This window comes from Ranitomeya imitator, chromosome 7 (genome assembly GCF_032444005.1).
Source record: "Ranitomeya imitator isolate aRanImi1 chromosome 7, aRanImi1.pri, whole genome shotgun sequence".
In the NCBI taxonomy this organism is placed as follows: domain Eukaryota; kingdom Metazoa; phylum Chordata; class Amphibia; order Anura; family Dendrobatidae; genus Ranitomeya; species Ranitomeya imitator.
In genome coordinates, this window is record NC_091288.1 from 211089134 (window position 1) to 211107656 (window position 18523).

An 18523-nucleotide genomic window follows, 5' to 3' on the forward strand; every position below is an offset into this window, starting at 1 on the left:
AGTATTGGGACCTGTTCTCTTCAACATATTCATTAATGATCTGGTAGAAGGTTTACACAGTAAAATATCGATATTTGCAGATGATACAAAACTATGTAAAGCAGTTAATACAAGAGAAGATAGTATTCTGCTACAGATGGATCTGGATAAGTTGGAAACTTGGGCTGAAAGGTGGCAGATGAGGTTTAACAATGATAAATGTAAGGTTATACACATGGGAAGAGGGAATCAATATCACCATTACACACTGAACGGGAAACCACTGGGTAAATCTGACAGGGAGAAGGACTTGGGGATCCTAGTTAATGATAAACTTACCTGGAGCAGCCAGTGCCAGGCAGCAGCTGCCAAGGCAAACAGGATCATGGGGTGCATTAAAAGAGGTCTGGATACACATGATGAGAGCATTATACTGCCTCTGTACAAATCCCTAGTTAGACCGCACATGGAGTACTGTGTCCAGTTTTGGGCACCGGTGCTCAGGAAGGATATAATGGAACTAGAGAGAGTACAAAGGAGGGCAACAAAATTAATAAAGGGGATGGGAGAACTACAATACCCAGATAGATTAGCGAAATTAGGATTATTTAGTCTAGAAAAAAGACGACTGAGGGGCGATCTAATAACCATGTATAAGTATATAAGGGGACAATACAAATATCTCGCTGAGGATCTGTTTATACCAAGGAAGGTGACGGGCACAAGGGGGCATTCTTTGCGTCTGGAGGAGAGAAGGTTTTTCCACCAACATAGAAGAGGATTCTTTACTGTTAGGGCAGTGAGAATCTGGAATTGCTTGCCTGAGGAGGTGGTGATGGCGAACTCAGTCGAGGGGTTCAAGAGAGGCCTGGATGTCTTCCTGGAGCAGAACAATATTGTATCATACAATTATTAGGTTCTGTAGAAGGACGTAGATCTGGGTATTTATTATGATGGAATATAGGCTGAACTGGATGGACAAATGTCTTTTTTCGGCCTTACTAACTATGTTACTATGTTACTATGTTACTGAACTGCATTCATGTTCTGGAGTATTTTATCCTTTGTGTGGTGGATCGTATATGGACCTTTCGTATTTTTGCCTAAATAAAGGTGTTGGGATTGTTAACTCTTCACTGGCTCTGTTGATTGTGTGGTACCAGAGAAGGACCCCATGACACATGGGATCGCAGTATGTATGGTTCTGTTATACATGGGATGGCGGTATATATGGTTTTGTCATCCATGGGATGGCAGTATGTATGGTTCTGTCATCCATGGGATGGCAGTATGTATGGTTCTGCTATACATTGGATGGTGGTATAAATGGTTCTGTTATACATGGGATGGCGGTATATATGGTTCTGTCATCCATAGCATGGCAGTATGTATGGTTCTGCTATACATGGGATGGTGGTATAAATGGTTCTGTTATACATGGGATGGCAGTGTATATGGTTCTGTCATACATGGGATGGCAGTATATATGGTTCTGTCATACATGGGATGGCAGTATATATGGTTCTATCATACATGGGATGGCGGTATATGGTTCTGTCATCCATAGGATGGGGGTATATATGGTTCTGTCACCTATGAGATGGTGGTATGTATGGTTTTGTTATACATGGGATGGCGGTATATATGGTTCTGTCATCGATGGGATGGCGGAATGTATGGTTCTGTTTTACATGGGATGGCGGTATATATGGTTCTGTCATCCATGGGATGGCGGTATGTATGGTTCTGTCATACATGGGATGGCGGTATATATGGTTCTGTCATCCATGGGATGGGGAATATATGGTTCTCTCATCCATGGGATGGCGGTATGTATGGTTGTGTCATACATGGGATGGCGGAATGTATGGTTCTGATATACATGGGATGGTGGTATATATGGTTCTGTCATCCATGAGATGGCGGTATGTATGGTTCTGTCATACATGGGATGGCGGTATATATGGTTCTCTCATCCATGGGATAGCGGTATGTATGGTTTTGTTATACATGGGATGGCGGTATATATGGTTCTGTTATACATGGGATGGCGGTAGGTATGGTTCTGTTATACATGGGCTTGCGGTATATATGGTTCTGTCATCCATGGGATGGCGGTATGTATGGTTCTGTTATACATGGGATGGCGGTATATATGGTTCTGTCATCGATGGGATGGCGGAATGTATGGTTCTGTTATACATGGGATGGCGGTATATATGGTTCTGTCATCCATGAGATGGCGGTATGTATGGTTCTGCTATACATTGGATGGTGGTATAAATGGTTCTCTCATCCATGGGATGGCGGTATGTATGGTTGTGCCATACATGGGATGGTAGGTATGGTTCTGTAATACATGGGATGGCGGTATGTATGGTTCTGTCATCCATGGGATGGCGGTATGTATGGTTTTGTTATACATGGGATGTTGGTGTGTATATAGTTCTGTCACCCATGGGATGGTGGTATGTATGGTTCTATCATCCGTGGGATGGCAGTATGTATGCTTCTGTTAAACATGAGATGGAGGTATATATGGTTCTGTCACCCATGGGATGGCGGTATATATGGTTCTGTTATACATGGGATGGCGGTATATATTGTTCTGTCATCGATGGGATGGCGGAATGTATGGTTCTGTTATACATGGGATGGCGGTATATATGGTTCTGTCATCCATGAGATGGCGGTATGTATGGTTCTGTCATACATGGGATGGCGGTATATATGGTTCTCTCATCCATGGGATGGCGGTATGTATGGTTCTGTTATACATGGGATGGCGGTATATATGGTTCTGTCATCGATGGGATGGCGGAATGTATGGTTCTGTTATACATGGGATGGCGGTATATATGGTTCTGTCATCCATGAGATGGCGGTATGTATGGTTCTGTCATACATGGGATGGCGGTATATATGGTTCTCTCATCCATGGGATGGCGGTATGTATGGTTGTGCCATACATGGGATGGCGGTATATATGGTTCTGATATACATGGGATGGTGGTATATATGGTTCTGTCATCCATGAGATGGTGGTAGGTATGGTTCTGTAATACATGGGATGGCGGTATATATGGTTCTGTTATACATGGGATGGCGGTATGTATGGTTCTGTCATCCATGGGATGGCGGTATGTATGGTTGTGTCATACATGGGATGGCGGAATGTATGGTTCTGATATACATGGGATGGTGGTATATATGGTTCTGTCATCCATGAGATGGCGGTATGTATGGTTCTGTCATACATGGGATGGCGGTATATATGGTTCTCTCATCCATGGGATGGCGGTATGTATGGTTTTGTTATACATGGGATGGCGGTATATATGGTTCTGTTATACATGGGATGGCGGTAGGTATGGTTCTGTTATACATGGGCTTGCGGTATATATGGTTCTGTCATCCATGGGATGGCGGTATGTATGGTTCTGTTATACATGGGATGGCGGTATATATGGTTCTGTCATCGATGGAATGGCGGAATGTATGGTTCTGTTATACATGGGATGGCGGTATATATGGTTCTGTCATCCATGAGATGGCGGTATGTATGGTTCTGCTATACATTGGATGGTGGTATAAATGGTTCTCTCATCCATGGGATGGCGGTATGTATGGTTGTGCCATACATGGGATGGTAGGTATGGTTCTGTAATACATGGGATGGCGGTATATATGGTTCTGTTATACATGGGATGGCGGTATGTATGGTTCTGTCATCCATGGGATGGCGGTATGTATGGTTTTGTTATACATGGGATGTTGGTGTGTATATAGTTCTGTCACCCATGGGATGGTGGTATGTATGGTTCTATCATCCGTGGGATGGCAGTATGTATGCTTCTGTTAAACATGGGATGGCGGTATATATGGTTCTGTCACCCATGGGATGGCGGTATATATGGTTCTGTTATACATGGGATGGCGGTATATATTGTTCTGTCATCGATGGGATGGCGGAATGTATGGTTCTGTTATACATGGGATGGCGGTATATATGGTTCTGTCATCCATGAGATGGCGGTATGTATGGTTCTGTCATACATGGGATGGCGGTATATATGGTTCTCTCATCCATGGGATGGCGGTATGTATGGTTCTGTTATACATGGGATGGCGGTATATATGGTTCTGTCATCGATGGGATGGCGGAATGTATGGTTCTGTTATACATGGGATGGCGGTATATATGGTTCTGTCATCCATGAGATGGCGGTATGTATGGTTCTGTCATACATGGGATGGCGGTATATATGGTTCTTTCATCCATGGGATGGCGGTATGTATGGTTGTGCCATACATGGGATGGCGGTATATATGGTTCTGATATACATGGGATGGTGGTATATATGGTTCTGTCATCCATGAGATGGTGGTAGGTATGGTTCTGTAATACATGGGATGGCGGTATATATGGTTCTGTTATACATGGGATGGCGGTATGTATGGTTCTGTCATCCATGGGATGGCGGTATGTATGGTTCTGTTATACATGGGATGGCGGTATATATGGTTCTGTCATCCATGGGATGGCGGTATGTATGGTTTTGTTATACATGGGATGTTGGTGTATATATAGTTCTGTCACCCATGGGATGGTGGTATGTATGGTTCTATCATCCGTGGGATGGCAGTATGTATGCTTCTGTTAAACATGGGATGGCGGTATATATGGTTCTGTCACCCATGGGATGGCGGTATATATGGTTCTCTCATCCGTGTGATGGCGGTATGTATGGTTCTATCATCCATGGGATGACGGTGTGTATGGTTCTGTTATACATGGGATGGCGGTATGTATGGTTCTCTCATCCATGTGATAGCGGTATATATATATGGCTCTCTCATCCGTGTGATGGCGGTATGTATGGCTCTCTCACCCATGGGATGGCAGTAGGTATGGTTCTGTCATCCATGGGCCGGTCACTTATCAGTGAAATATGTATTTCTGTCCACAATGGTTGTTTTTGTGTCCGTTATTAATGGTTCGGTCAGTATTGGAAATTGCGATGTTTCTGACGTTGTCTCTTCGCTTCTTCTTCTGTTACAGCCCGTTTACTGAAAAGATTTACAGGAACAAAGCGAAGACCAAGAAATATCGCTAATGGTGTCTGATTGTATAGTGTTATCCAGCACATGGACCTGTGACCGGGACAGCGGGCCGTACTGAGCTAGATATATACCGCCAGGTACCCGAATAAGATGTAGAGATTTAATCAGTATTAAATATTAAAAGCCTCACGGGAACAGTGACCACACCGAGCCCCCGACACCCCTGCCCGAGGCCGCCAGCCCCTCATACCTCATTACTGTCGCTGTACCCATTGTGGGTGGACCCAGCATGGCCGCCTGTATGACTTTTATTATGCTGCATGAACATGAATCCGTTTTTACTGTTCTTGGACCCTAGATAGGACATTGTGTCTCATTTTATGCATTTTACCAAGATGGAAAAGTAAAACAAAATAAAGTTTTATAAATAAAAATTATTCATCTTGTCACTGACGAGAGAAATCGTATTCCGTCTGCTGATTATCTAATTTCACGTTTAGACTTTCCAGGGTAATTAGCGTAATGTTCCCCGAGCTGCAGCACATTGTGTCAGGTAATTACAGTGAGCAGGAAGAAAAATAATATAACGTATAATTGTCCTGTGTGATTAATGCCCCAGCGAGAGGCACAGAGCCTGCGGACCTCAGTCATACCGCCACCCCCCATATATACCACCGCCACCCATAGCAGTATTATATTATAGTAGTTATATTCTTGTACATAGGGGCAGTATTATAGTAGTTATATTCTTGTACATAGAGGCAGTATAATAGTAGTTATATTCTTGTATATAGGGGCAGTATTATAGTAGATATATTCTTGTACATAGGGATCAGTATTATAGTAGTTATATTCTTGTACATAGAGGCAGTATTATAGTAGTTATATTCTTGTATATAGAGGCAGTATTATAGTAGTTATATTCTTGTACATAGGGATCAGTATTATAGTAGTTATATTCTTGTACATAGAGGCAGTATTATAGTAGTTATATTCTTGTATATAGAGGCAGTATTATAGTAGTTATATTCTTGTATATAGAGGCAGTATAATAGTAGTTATATTCTTGTATATAGGGGCAGTATTATAGTAGATATATTCTTGTACATAGGGATCAGTATTATAGTAGTTATATTCTTGTATATAGAGGCAGTATTATAGTAGTTATATTCTTGTACATAGAGGCAGTATAATAGTAGTTATATTCTTGTATATAGGGGCAGTATTATAGTAGATATATTCTTGTACATAGGAGGCAGTATTATAGTAGTTATATTCTTGTACATAGGGATCAGTATTATAGTAGTTATATTCTTGTACATAGGGGCAGTATTATAGTAGTTATATTCTTGTACATAGGGGCAGTATTATAGTAGTTATATTCTTGTACATAGGGGCAGATTATAGTAGTTATATTCTTGTATATTGGGGGCAGTATAATAGTAGTTATATTCTTGTACATAGGGGCTGTATTATAGTAGTTATATTCTTGTATATTGGGGGCAGTATAATAGTAGTTATATTCTTGTACATAGGGGCTGTATTATAGTAGTTATATTCTTGTACATAGGGCAGTATTATAGTAGTTATATTCTTGTACATAGGGGGCAGTATAATAGTAGTTATATTCTTGTACATAGGGGCAGTATTATAGTAGTTATATTCTTGTATATAGGGGGCAGTATTATAGTAGTTATATTCTTGTACATAGGGGCAGTATTATAGTAGTTATATTCTTGTATATAGGGGGCAGTATTATAGTAGTTATATTCTTGTACATAGGAGCAGTATTATAGTAGTTATATTCTTGTATATAGGGGGCAGTATTATAGTAGTTATATTCTTGTACATAGGAGCAGTATTATAGTAGTTATATTCTTGTACATAGGGGCAGTATTATAGTAGTTATATTCTTGTACATAGGAGCAGTATTATAGTAGTTATATTCTTGTACATAGGAGCAGTATTATAGTAGTTATATTCTTGTATATAGGGGGCAGTATTATAGTAGTTATATTCTTGTACATAGGAGCAGTATTATAGTAGTTATATTCTTGTATATAGGGGGCAGTATTATAGTAGTTATATTCTTGTACATAGGGGCAGTATTATAGTAGTTATATTCTTGTATATAGGGGGCAGTATTATAGTAGTTATATTCTTATACATAGGAGCAGTATTATAGTAGTTATATTCTTGTACATAGGGGGCAGCATTATAGTAGTTATATTCTTGTACATAGGGGCAGTATTATAGTAGTTATATTCTTGTACATAGGGGCAGTATTATAGTAGTTATATTCTTGTACATAGGGGCAGTATTATAGTAGTTATATTCTTGTATATAGGGGGCAGTATTATAGTAGTTGTATTCTTGTATATAGGGGGCAGTATTATAGTAGTTATATTCTTGTACATAGAGGCAGTATTATAGTAGTTATATTCTTGTACATAGGGGCAGTATTATAGTAGTTATATTCTTGTACATAGGGGGCAGTATTATAGAAGCCTTACTTATAAGGGCAGGTAGCGCAGATATTGGTCTCGTGACATCCTTGGTTCCGTATGATAAATGGCTTACTGGATTTTCCTGTGTTCTGGTATAAATTATTTTCCTTCCTTAAATCTCGCGTTTAGCTGCCAGACCTTTTCATTAGATCCGGTTTCTGCCTGGGTACAGTCATCATGCAGGTGCAGGAGACTTGGCACAGATGCCCCTGGTCTTGTGCTGCCTTCTCATTATTTACCGTATATTTCATTCTTGGCAGGAGAATTATATTTGTTTCTCCACAAAGTAAGAATGGAGAGAAAATGTAACGAGTTCTCAGAAATGTAAAGTCGATGATTCCTAATACACGTCAGAATCCGAAGTGCTCAGATAATGTGGCGAGTTCACTTTAAATATTAGTAATTATTTGTTTTTTTCATCCCGCCACAGAATTACATTCTTCTATTTCTCAGGAGACCAATGGTCGATTATTCCAGATATGACACCAGTCTCCGACTCTCTGTCCCATTGGCGTCTGCAGCTCAGCAGACTGGTACAATACAGATTAACCACAGCGAGGTCAGGGGTCCGCATAGTTATGCATCATGAAGGACCCCAGCCCACGACCCCTGTGGCCAGGCTCACGTTCATGGTAATGTTTACTCACAGATTCTTGAGAATGGCTTCAAAGCGGAGACCAAAGGAACCTATGGATGTGGAATGTGCCGGGGCCTTACTAACTGGGCGACCAATTCTTTACAAGGGTCTGAGAACCAACCTGCAGGATTTGAGGTCTTCACCACTGATCGGCTGCTCTGCATGTGATTACTGGGGGGACATCACTGATCGGCTGCTCTGCATGTGATTACTGGGGGGACATCACTGATCGGCCTCTCTGCACGTGATTACTGGGGGGGACATCACTGATCGGCCTCTCTGCATGTGATTACTGGGGGGACATCACTGATCGGCCTCTCTGCATGTGATTACTGGGGGGACATCACTGATCGGCCTCTCTGCATGTGATTACTGGGGGGACATCACTGATCGGCCTCTTTGCATGTGATTACTGGGGGGACATCACTGATCGGCTGCTCTGCACGTGATTACTGGGGGGGACATCACTGATCTGCTGCTCTGCACGTGATTACTGGGGGGACATCACTGATCTGCTGCTCTGCATGTGATTATTGGGGGGTCATCACTGATCGGCCTCTCTGCATGTGATTACTGGGGGGACATCACTGATCGGCCTCTCTGCATGTGATTACTGGGGGGACATCACTGATCGGCCTCTTTGCATGTGATTACTGGGGGGACATCACTGATCGGCTGCTCTGCACGTGATTACTGGGGGGGACATCACTGATCTGCTGCTCTGCACGTGATTACTGGGGGGACATCACTGATCTGCTGCTCTGCATGTGATTACTGGGGGGGTCATCACTGATCGGCCTCTGCACGTGATTACTGGGGGGTCCTCACTGATCTGCTCTGCATGTGATTACTGGGGGGGGGGGGTCATCACTGATCGGCTGCTCTGCACGTGATTACTGGGGGGTCATCACTGATCGGCTGCTCTGCACGTGATTACTGGGGGGACATCACTGATCGGCTGCTCTGCATGTGTTTACTGGGGGGTCCTCACTGATCTGCTCTGCATGTGATTACTGAGGGGGGGTCATCACTGATCGGCTGCTCTGCACGTGATTACTGGGGGGTCCTCACTGATCTGCTCTGCATGTGATTACTGGGGGGTCCTCACTGATCGGCTGCTCTGCATGTGATTACTGGGGGGACATCACTGATCGGCTGTTCTGCATGTGATTACTGGGGGGACATCACTGATCGGCTGCTCTGCATGTGATTATTGGGGGGTCATCACTGATCGGACTCTCTGCATGTGATTTCTGGGGGGACATCACTGATCGGACTCTCTGCACGTGATTACTGGGGGGGGTCTTCACTGATCGGCTGCTCTGCATGTGATTACTGGGGGGACATCACTGATCGGCCTCTCTGCATGTGATTACTGGGGGGTCATCACTGATCGGCTGCTCTGCATGTGATTACTGGGGGGACATCACTGATCGGCCTCTCTGCATGTGATTATTGGGGGGGACATCACTGATCGGCTGCTCTGCATGTGATTATTGGGGGGTCATCACTGATCGGACTCTCTGCATGTGATTTCTGGGGGGACATCACTGATCGGACTCTGCACGTGATTACTGGGGGGGGTCTTCACTGATCGGCTGCTCTGCATGTGATTACTGGGGGGACATCACTGATCGGCCTCTCTGCATGTGATTACTGGGGGGTCATCACTGATCGGCTGCTCTGCATGTGATTACTGGGGGGACATCACTGATCGGCCTCTCTGCATGTGATTACTGGGGGGTCATCACTGATCGGCCTCTCTGCATGTGATTACTGGGGGGTCATCACTGATCGGCCTCTCTGCATGTGATTACTGGGGGGTCATCACTGATCGGCCGCTCTGCATGTGATTACTGGGGGGACATCACTGATCGGCTGCTCTGCACGTGATTACTGGGGGGACATCACTGATCGGCTGCTCTGCACGTGATTACTGGGGGGGTCATCACTGATCGGCCTCTCTGCATGTGATTACTGGGGGGGTCTTCACTGATCGGCCTCTCTGCATGTGATTACTGGGGGGTCATCACTGATCGGCCTCTCTGCATGTGATTACTGGGGGGTCTTCACTGATCGGCCTCTCTGCATGTGATTACTGGGGGGTCATCACTGATCGGCTGCTCTGCATGTGATTACTGGGGGGTCATCACTGATCGGCTGCTTTATTTACATTGAGACCGGTTTCTCTACCGCCGAACGTGGAGCCTAACAACACAGGGATGTATTCTCTCTATGCAGTGCATTATGGGAGCTAAGCTGTTACATCACATGTCTGACAACAGGAGCGTTGTCTGTTTCCAAGGGCAACCAGCAGACTTTTCAATCTCAGATCTGTGTACGATTGGGGAGAACGCTATGAAATAACCAAAATTCCGAGCAAAACAAAGGGTGTAGAAAGATGCTGGATTTTGGGGGAAATGTCACATTTAGTGCAGAATTGTGCTAAATTTCACAAAATGGCACACGGCAGCCAGATCTTATATGATGAGAATGAGACTTTTATTGGAAGTGGGAAAGGGGGGGGGGAGGGGGGGTTCAAAAAGTGCAAGACATGTTATTAATGTAAATGTCTCTTTAAATACAGAGTGATCTCGACAAACCGAGACCTATTTTCAGGGAGGACGGAGCCGTGGTCACGTCATCGAGGTTAAACATTATAGCGGGTATTGAAGAGGAACTAATGGAAATGCCCAAGAGGATGCGAAGCGCATAATAAGGTCCTATAGTATATACCCTGTGTAGAAACAGTGGCCCAAATCGGCTGTGAATGCTGCACGCTGGACCCCCAAACAGAAAGGAGACCCCTCTACGGATTATCTGTTGCAAATGAGCCAATCACACAAATACATGAGCTCATCACGGAGTTTCCATCTAATTCTGCCCCTTCTTTAGCAATGAGCTGTAAGTTTTGATAAAATTCAGCAAATGATCCATTTTCCTGCACTGCCCCCGCAGGTGAAAAGAAGTATTACACATGTTTGATCCTCCAGAGCGAGAGACACTTTTTATATTCGCTCTTAATTTGGAAGAATGCACCAATTAACTAAGAATGAACAAATAAATAAAAATAAAATATTTGGACATAAAGTTGCAGTTGGGCAGTCCGGGTGGCGTTTTATAGGATAGAGCCGAGACCCGAGGATACTCTCCGCAAACTATTGTCTTTTAAATGTAAATTTTCAACAAAAAAAACAAAGAACTTTCCCTTTTTTATAAAGTTTGGGCGTCTGTTCCTCACGTGGAGATGAACTCATTGAACTAAGGGATGCAATTGAGCGGAATGAACCAGAAACATGTAAGCAACTATCTGAGATAAGGCGTAATGTAAGGTAAAGATTTAAAGGGGAAGTCCACCTTAGCTTTACTAAAATGAAATCGAGGAGTCGGGGTTGGGTTGTCGGAGGGGAGGGGGAGATGTCCGAGTGTATAAATAATGAAAGAACCTATAATCCCGCTGCGGCACGTTCACATTCATTGGAGTGCACATTGCGGTTTTTTTTTTTCATGGAACGTTGTGGTTGCGCCATGTTGTAGAGTCAGAACCATGTGAGCCCGACTTCCGATTACAGCCGTGAGCAGAGCGTTATCGGCTTATAAAGGGCGACCTGCCTTTATATTTCACAAGCTCGGGTTGTTATCGCCGCGGGCTGATGTCCAACACAAAGAAGGGATTTCTCGGAGTTGTCGCGGTTGAAGTGCGTTACGGCACATGTGGGGGAAGCCGGAAACATTGCCTCCCGGTCATGTAACCTCTATATGTGGTTTTTTTTTCCTTTTATTATTTAAAGAATCATAATTTCTGGCTAGTTAATGCCGCCATATAATGCTAAGATAATACCAAGATATAGTACTAATGCATACAGCACATAGAATACCGCCATATACCGATTAAACCATAACATGCAGCACACCTAAAACCACATGTATTGCCAAAACCATATAAACACATACAGCATGTATAATACCATGATATAGTGCTCAAATAATACTACCATACCGACATAATACCTCAAGATAATACTCATTTATTTAGTACCACCATATACTGATTAAATAATAACGCATGCAGCACACCTAAGACCGCCATATTGATTCAAGATAATGCACATATGACATACGTGTATATAGCGCTAAATTAACGCTAACACATAGTCAATATAAGTCTACATGGTGCCAAAGTCAAAATATGTGCCATAACGTGACACTTATAGCCCTAATACCACCACATAGTGCCAATATAAAATACAAACATCCCACACAATTTTCTCATAAAATGCCAATATAAAGCTGGCACATTCACACCATATGGCATGCGTGATATGACGTCTATATAACATTTACACAGCCCACATAATACCGCCATATAGTGCAAATTAAAACTAAAGCCTGCAGCCACCATAATACTGCAATACTGTGCCAAAACTGATGGGCAAAGTCCACAGAACGCTTCCATGTAGCGCCTAGCTAAAATTGACACATATAGGCTACAATATACTGCCATATAGTGCTCAAATAATGGGCATTATTGAAATATCTCCTTACATACACATTGTGGTCAGGTTGCCTCAGACTTTGGAGCTATCACTTCTAGTGATCGTATCTCAGCCCAGAAGTGAGACAGTGTATAGCGGCTTTCACTTTTACAGTGTGCACTACGGGGCGGTTTATTTGTTTTCATGTTCTTCTTGTAATAAGTCTCCGTGAAGACGTCTTCACAATCTGCTTCTACAAAAGAAGCGGCTGATTTATCCATCGCTCCTAAAATAGAAACCCCGGATAATTTCAGGAGAAAATTCCTCGAGTCCGGTCACGTCCACAGAATACAAGGATCCCTAAGGCCCCAGCTTTTCCTCACCGTCCCCTGAGACCCCAGACCCAAAAATATCCTCTGCAACTGACCAGAAGTGGATTTCCCTGGAACTGAGCGGATGCCGGCGCTTTGTCACCGCTGGTATTATCCTAAATAGAGAAGGGAAAAGCCACGGAGACATGTCCTACTTACAATAATACCCGTCACCCAGCTTTCCTAGCCCCTGAATGGTTAAACTTCTGCTATTTCCGACTCTTTGGCAGTGTTTTACAACCTGCGGTGCTCCAGCAATTTCTAAAACTACTCTCCCCAACAAATCCTGAAAAGTGGAGAGTCTGCAAAGACCTCTGCTCAAGGAAAACCAAAATGGCCTACGTCCCATAACGATAGCACCCAGCTTTCCCAAACTCCACAACGTCAGATCTTCCTGATTATTACAATAAAACCTGCATAATATCTCACATTCCTACAACTCCTGAGCAGTAAACCTTTACGTGGGCTTACATAATACCTCCTATTGCCACCCAACTTTCCCAAGTTCCTGCGCTCCAAATCGTTCCCCAATATTGCAATTCCGCTTCCATAATACACATGTTCTTACCCAATGTTCTCAAACTCCTGAACAGCAAACATTAACATTGCCCTACATAATACCTCCTATTGCCACCCAACTTTCCCAAGTTCCTGCGCTCCAAATCGTTCCCCATTACCGCAATTCCGCTTCCATAATACACATGTTCTTACCCAACGTTCTCAAACTCCTGAACAGCAAACATTAACATTGCCCTACATAATACCTCCTATTGCCACCCAACTTTCCCAAGTTCCTGCGCTCCAAATCGTTCCCCATTACTGCAATTCCGCTTCCATAATACACATGTTCTTACCCAACGTTCTCAAACTCCTGAACAGCAAACATTAACATTGCCCTACATAATACCTCCTATTGCCACCCAACTTTCCCAAGTTCCTGCGCTCCAAATCGTTCCCCATTACCGCAATTCCGCTTCCATAATACACATGTTCTTACCCAACGTTCTCAAACTCCTGAACAGCAAACATTAACATTGCCCTACATAAACCTGCTATTGCCACCCAACTTTCCCAAGCTCTTGCAAGGTTAATCTTCCCCCATTACCGCAATTCCACCTCCATAATGCACACGTTCTTACCCAAGTTTCCCAAACTCCTGAACAGCAAACATTAACATTGCCCTACATAATACCTGCCATTGCCACCCAGCTTTCCCAAGTTTCTGCTCGGCAAATCTTTCCTCGAAACTGCAATTCCACCTCCATAATACTTCACGCATTTACCCAACTTTCACAAAGTCCTGAATAGCAAACCTTTTATGTTGAACTCCATAATACCTCATATTGCCACCCAACTGTCCCAAGCTCCTGCAAGGTAAATCTCCATCCCCCCCCCTCTCCCCGTTACCGCAGTTCGACTTCCACAATAGCTCACACGTTTAACCAACTTTCCCAAACTCCTGAACAGCAAATCTTATTGGTCTCCATATTACCTCATATTGCCATTCTGCCTTGCAGGAGTTTGGGAAAGTTAATCTTCCCCTATTCCCACAATTCGACTTCCATAATATCTCACATTCTTACCCAACTTTCCCAAACTCCTAAACAGCAAACCTTCTTGCCCTCCATAATACCTCCTATTGCCACTCAACTTTTCCAAGCTCCTGCAAGGTAATTCTTCCCCTATTATGGCAGTTCGCCTTTGGTAATATTTCACATTCCTGCCCAACTTAAACTGTCTCATTAACCTCCATGATACCTCTCATTGCCACCCAACTTTCCCAAGCTCCTAAATGATAACTCTTTCTAAATATCCCACTTGTCGGGGGTATGCAGGGGTCCGGCAGAGCCGCCTATGAGTCCTGTAATGGCGGCTATGTAAGCCAGGATCACTCAAAACTGGAACATTTTTAGATTTATTTATTTTTTTTTAATTTTTGGTAATAAATATAATCTGTTTCGATGACTTCACAAGGAAATCACTTTGTCAAAGACTCGGCAACAACAACCACCTTACTGTAATCCGAGGCCATGGGGGGAAAGTTTCCAGCTCCTCTCGGATGGCAAACAGAAAGTTGGCAGGAACCGGGGCCGGTTATAAGGAAACGCGAGAATCCTGGAAGTTTACACGTTACCGTATATGGAGGACATGGGGCCAAAATATACCATCCACCCCCCTCACCCCGAGCATGAAGAGGCCGTGTGTTCTGCAAAATCGGAATATTACGCAGCCGCGAAGAACATCACGTTTTGTACAGTCGCTTCCCTATCATCCCTCCCCGATAGGGTAACATGTTCATTTTTGCGCTTACGTTTTTTGGGGGGGTTTTTTTCCTCCCGTTTTTTCCAAGAGTCATAATTTTATAATTTTTCTCATCAGACAGAATATTCGTTATCTGCAGGGGCTTTCAGACACAAATGCTGTATTGGAGATCTCTGGTAATGTCAACGAACGGAAGCGGCTGCACAACTTGTTACAATGTATCAGCGATGTCCGCCCATAATTATTGGTCGGAATCACCGGGCGAGGGACTAAGATAAACTTGTGTGTTCTGGAACATCAGGTGGTTTGGTATCTGATGAGCAGGAAAGACCGGTAATGGCCTCCGGGTGTAAAGTAGAAAGTCTCCATTCACTGACAGCAAGCGGCAGCGCTTTTATTATGCAACCGTGAAACCTTACTGACATAATACCGGAAAGTCTGGTTCTGTCACGCTCATTCCGGGTCCCGGCTGCTGTTCTTGGAAAAGTTTTGTTGTAATTTGCCCGACCCCTCATCCCCTCCCCCCCCCATTACAGCTCTTAATGATGGTCACCCAGCCACATGTTTGGTGAAGGGTTCCCCGGCCAGAGCGCCCCCATTAGACAGGTACTGGGATGGCACCCCACAGACGCTGGGTACAGGTGCTATCGCCCAAGTTTTGGGGGGGGTTCGTCCTCCCCACAGATGCCGGGAACATTCCGGACATGCCATCATGTGTTTGCTATTTAACTATAAGTTTTGGGTGACTCAGGGGTAAAACAACATTGTCTGCAGAGGAGATGACAATGCATTTATTATTGTGTGATATTATTAATAATAATTACCCGGAGCTCGGGCAGGTGGCTGGGCAGATGCCAGGAGTGAAAATGTAATCCCAGCAGTGTGCACGCCGCCGTACGATGAGGTCATTTATTCCCAGTTGCATGCCCATCACTTCAGATGGCGTATTCATTGGGCCTGCCACCTGAGATGTCCCACCCATGGTGCCCACCACCTGAGATGTCCCACCCATGGTGCCCGCCACCTGAGATGTCCCACCCATGGTGCCCGCCACCTGAGATGTCCCACCCATGGTGCCCGCCACCTGAGATGTACCACCCATGGTGCCCGCCACCTGAGATGTCCCACCCATGGTGCCCGCCACCTGAGATGTCCCACCCATGGTGCCCACCACCTGAGATGTCCCACCCATAGTGCCCGCTACCTGAGGTGTCCCGCCCATAGTGCCCACCACCTGAGATGTGCCACCCATGGTGCCCACCACCTGAGATGTCCCACCCATGGTGCCCGCCACCTGAGATGTCCCACCCATGGTGCCCGCCACCTGAGATGTACCACCCATGGTGCCCACCACCTGAGATGTCCCACCCATGGTGCCCGCCACCTGAGATGTCCCACCCATAGTGCCCGCTACCTGAGGTGTCCCGCCCATAGTGCCCACCACCTGAGATGTCCCACCCATGGTGCCCACCACCTGAGGTGTCCCGCCAATAGTGCCCGTCACCTGAGATGTCCCGCCCATCGTGCCTGCCACCTGACATGTCCCACCCATAGTGCCTGCCACCTGAAATATCCCGCCCATAGTGCCCATCACCTGCAATGTCCCACCCACAGTGCCTGTACCTGAGATGTCCCACCACCCATAGTGCCCACAACCTGAGGTGTGCCACCCATACTGCCCGCCACCTAACATGTCCCACCCATAGTGCCCGCCACCTGAGATGTCCCACCCATAGTGCCCATCACCTGCAATGTCCCACCCATAGTGCCCGCCACCTGAGATGTCCCACCCATAGTGCCTGCCACCTGCAATGTCCCACCCATAGTGCCCACCACCTGTAATGTCCCACCCATAGTGCCTGCCACCTGCAATGTCCTGCCCATAGTGCCCGCCACCTGAGATGTCCCACACACAGTGCCCGCCACCTGCAATGTCCCGCCCATAGTGCCTGCCACCTGCAATGTCCTGCCCATAGTGCCCGCCACCTGAGATGTCCCACACACAGTGCCCGCCACCTGCAATGTCCCGCCCATAGTGCCCGCCACCTGAGGTCTCCCGCCCATAGTGCCCGCCACCTGAGATGTCCCCGCCCATAATGCCCGCCACCTGACATGTCCCACCCATATTGCCCGCCACCTGACATGTCCCACCCATAGTGCCCGCCACTGATCCCCTAATAATCCAGTAATTCTCCTGTATGTTGTGGTGCTGAAGATGTGGACGTGATCCCAGATGTGGCCGGACTGTAGTTATTCCGCCCCGGGACGTCGGCCCTGTTGTAGTTTTCAGTATTTCTCTCTTTTGCCTCTGTGCATTAATGCGGCAGCAAGGAAGACAATGATGTGTGCTTCCCGGCATTGCTCAGCCGGACGAGTCCTCTCATCCACGGTCTCTACCTTGTCAGGACACATTCCCCACACCCTGAGACACTTCTGATCCTAGAGTTTCTGTCCCTTTAAGGGGAAGTGTGCCCGCTGTTTGCTCAGTTATACAATCAGATGGGCGCTGTTCCTGGTGCTGAACGAGGGGTGTGATGTCCGATCATGGAGAATCCATTGTTCCATTTATATCATTGGTAATTCTCATTAATGCCCATTGTAAAATTGTGACTATAGTCCCCTTATTAGCGGTAATGACCCTTCTGTGCTGCTGTTCTCTGTTATCTTCCACATCAATATGTTCCCTAACTATACACGAGCCCCCGTATTTCATCCATAATCCCTCCCAATGCATATTCTATCTGTGCTTCATTTTATCCACGTTCTCTGAGCACCTAAACTGAAAATGAAGCAATTTTGTCTTAAAAATGTCCTACCGTTTTGTGTATACAGCTCCTATGCAGAGTTATGTGTACAGACTGCACAAGAAACTGTATAGATCCTGCAGTCAGGCGTTCCTCCTCTTGATAACCCAGGGACTGATAGAAAAGGTGGTAATATGTGACTACAGGGTCTGACTACATAAGGTTTGATACGTAGTCTGTTACTATGGAGACGCATAGGTCTGCACAAGAGCTGTAGACACAAATCAGTGGGAGATTTTTAATCAAGATTGCTTAATATATGTTTCCTCTAGAGTTATTTTTTTTTTACTTTGTGATCAACTATGAAGGATCTAATGAGTGAAAATCCATAAATGGAAAGATTCTAAATCTATTCTTTATTTGTGGCATTCTTAACTCTGCCTTCACGTTTTCTGGCAGCCCCATGCCGGTTCAGCTTCTGTAA

The 18523-nt window shown here is 45.0% G+C and overlaps 1 protein-coding gene across 4 annotated transcripts in view; it reads left to right on the plus strand.

The window, feature by feature from the left end:
- The window catches only part of PEMT (phosphatidylethanolamine N-methyltransferase), a 91751-nt gene extending 80506 nt beyond the window's left edge, over nucleotides 1–11245 (plus strand). For 3 of the 4 annotated variants that reach the window (XM_069734694.1, XM_069734693.1, XM_069734696.1), the window contains one exon: nucleotides 5042–5496. In XM_069734694.1, coding sequence (XP_069590795.1) covers nucleotides 5042–5096 — 55 coding nt within the window. In that variant the 3' untranslated portion in view covers nucleotides 5097–5496. Of the gene's footprint in view, nucleotides 1–5041; nucleotides 5497–10774 lie in introns of those variants that run through there. The other variant, XM_069734695.1, reaches the window with a different exon arrangement.
- The last annotated feature ends 7278 nt before the right edge of the window (nucleotides 11246–18523 follow it).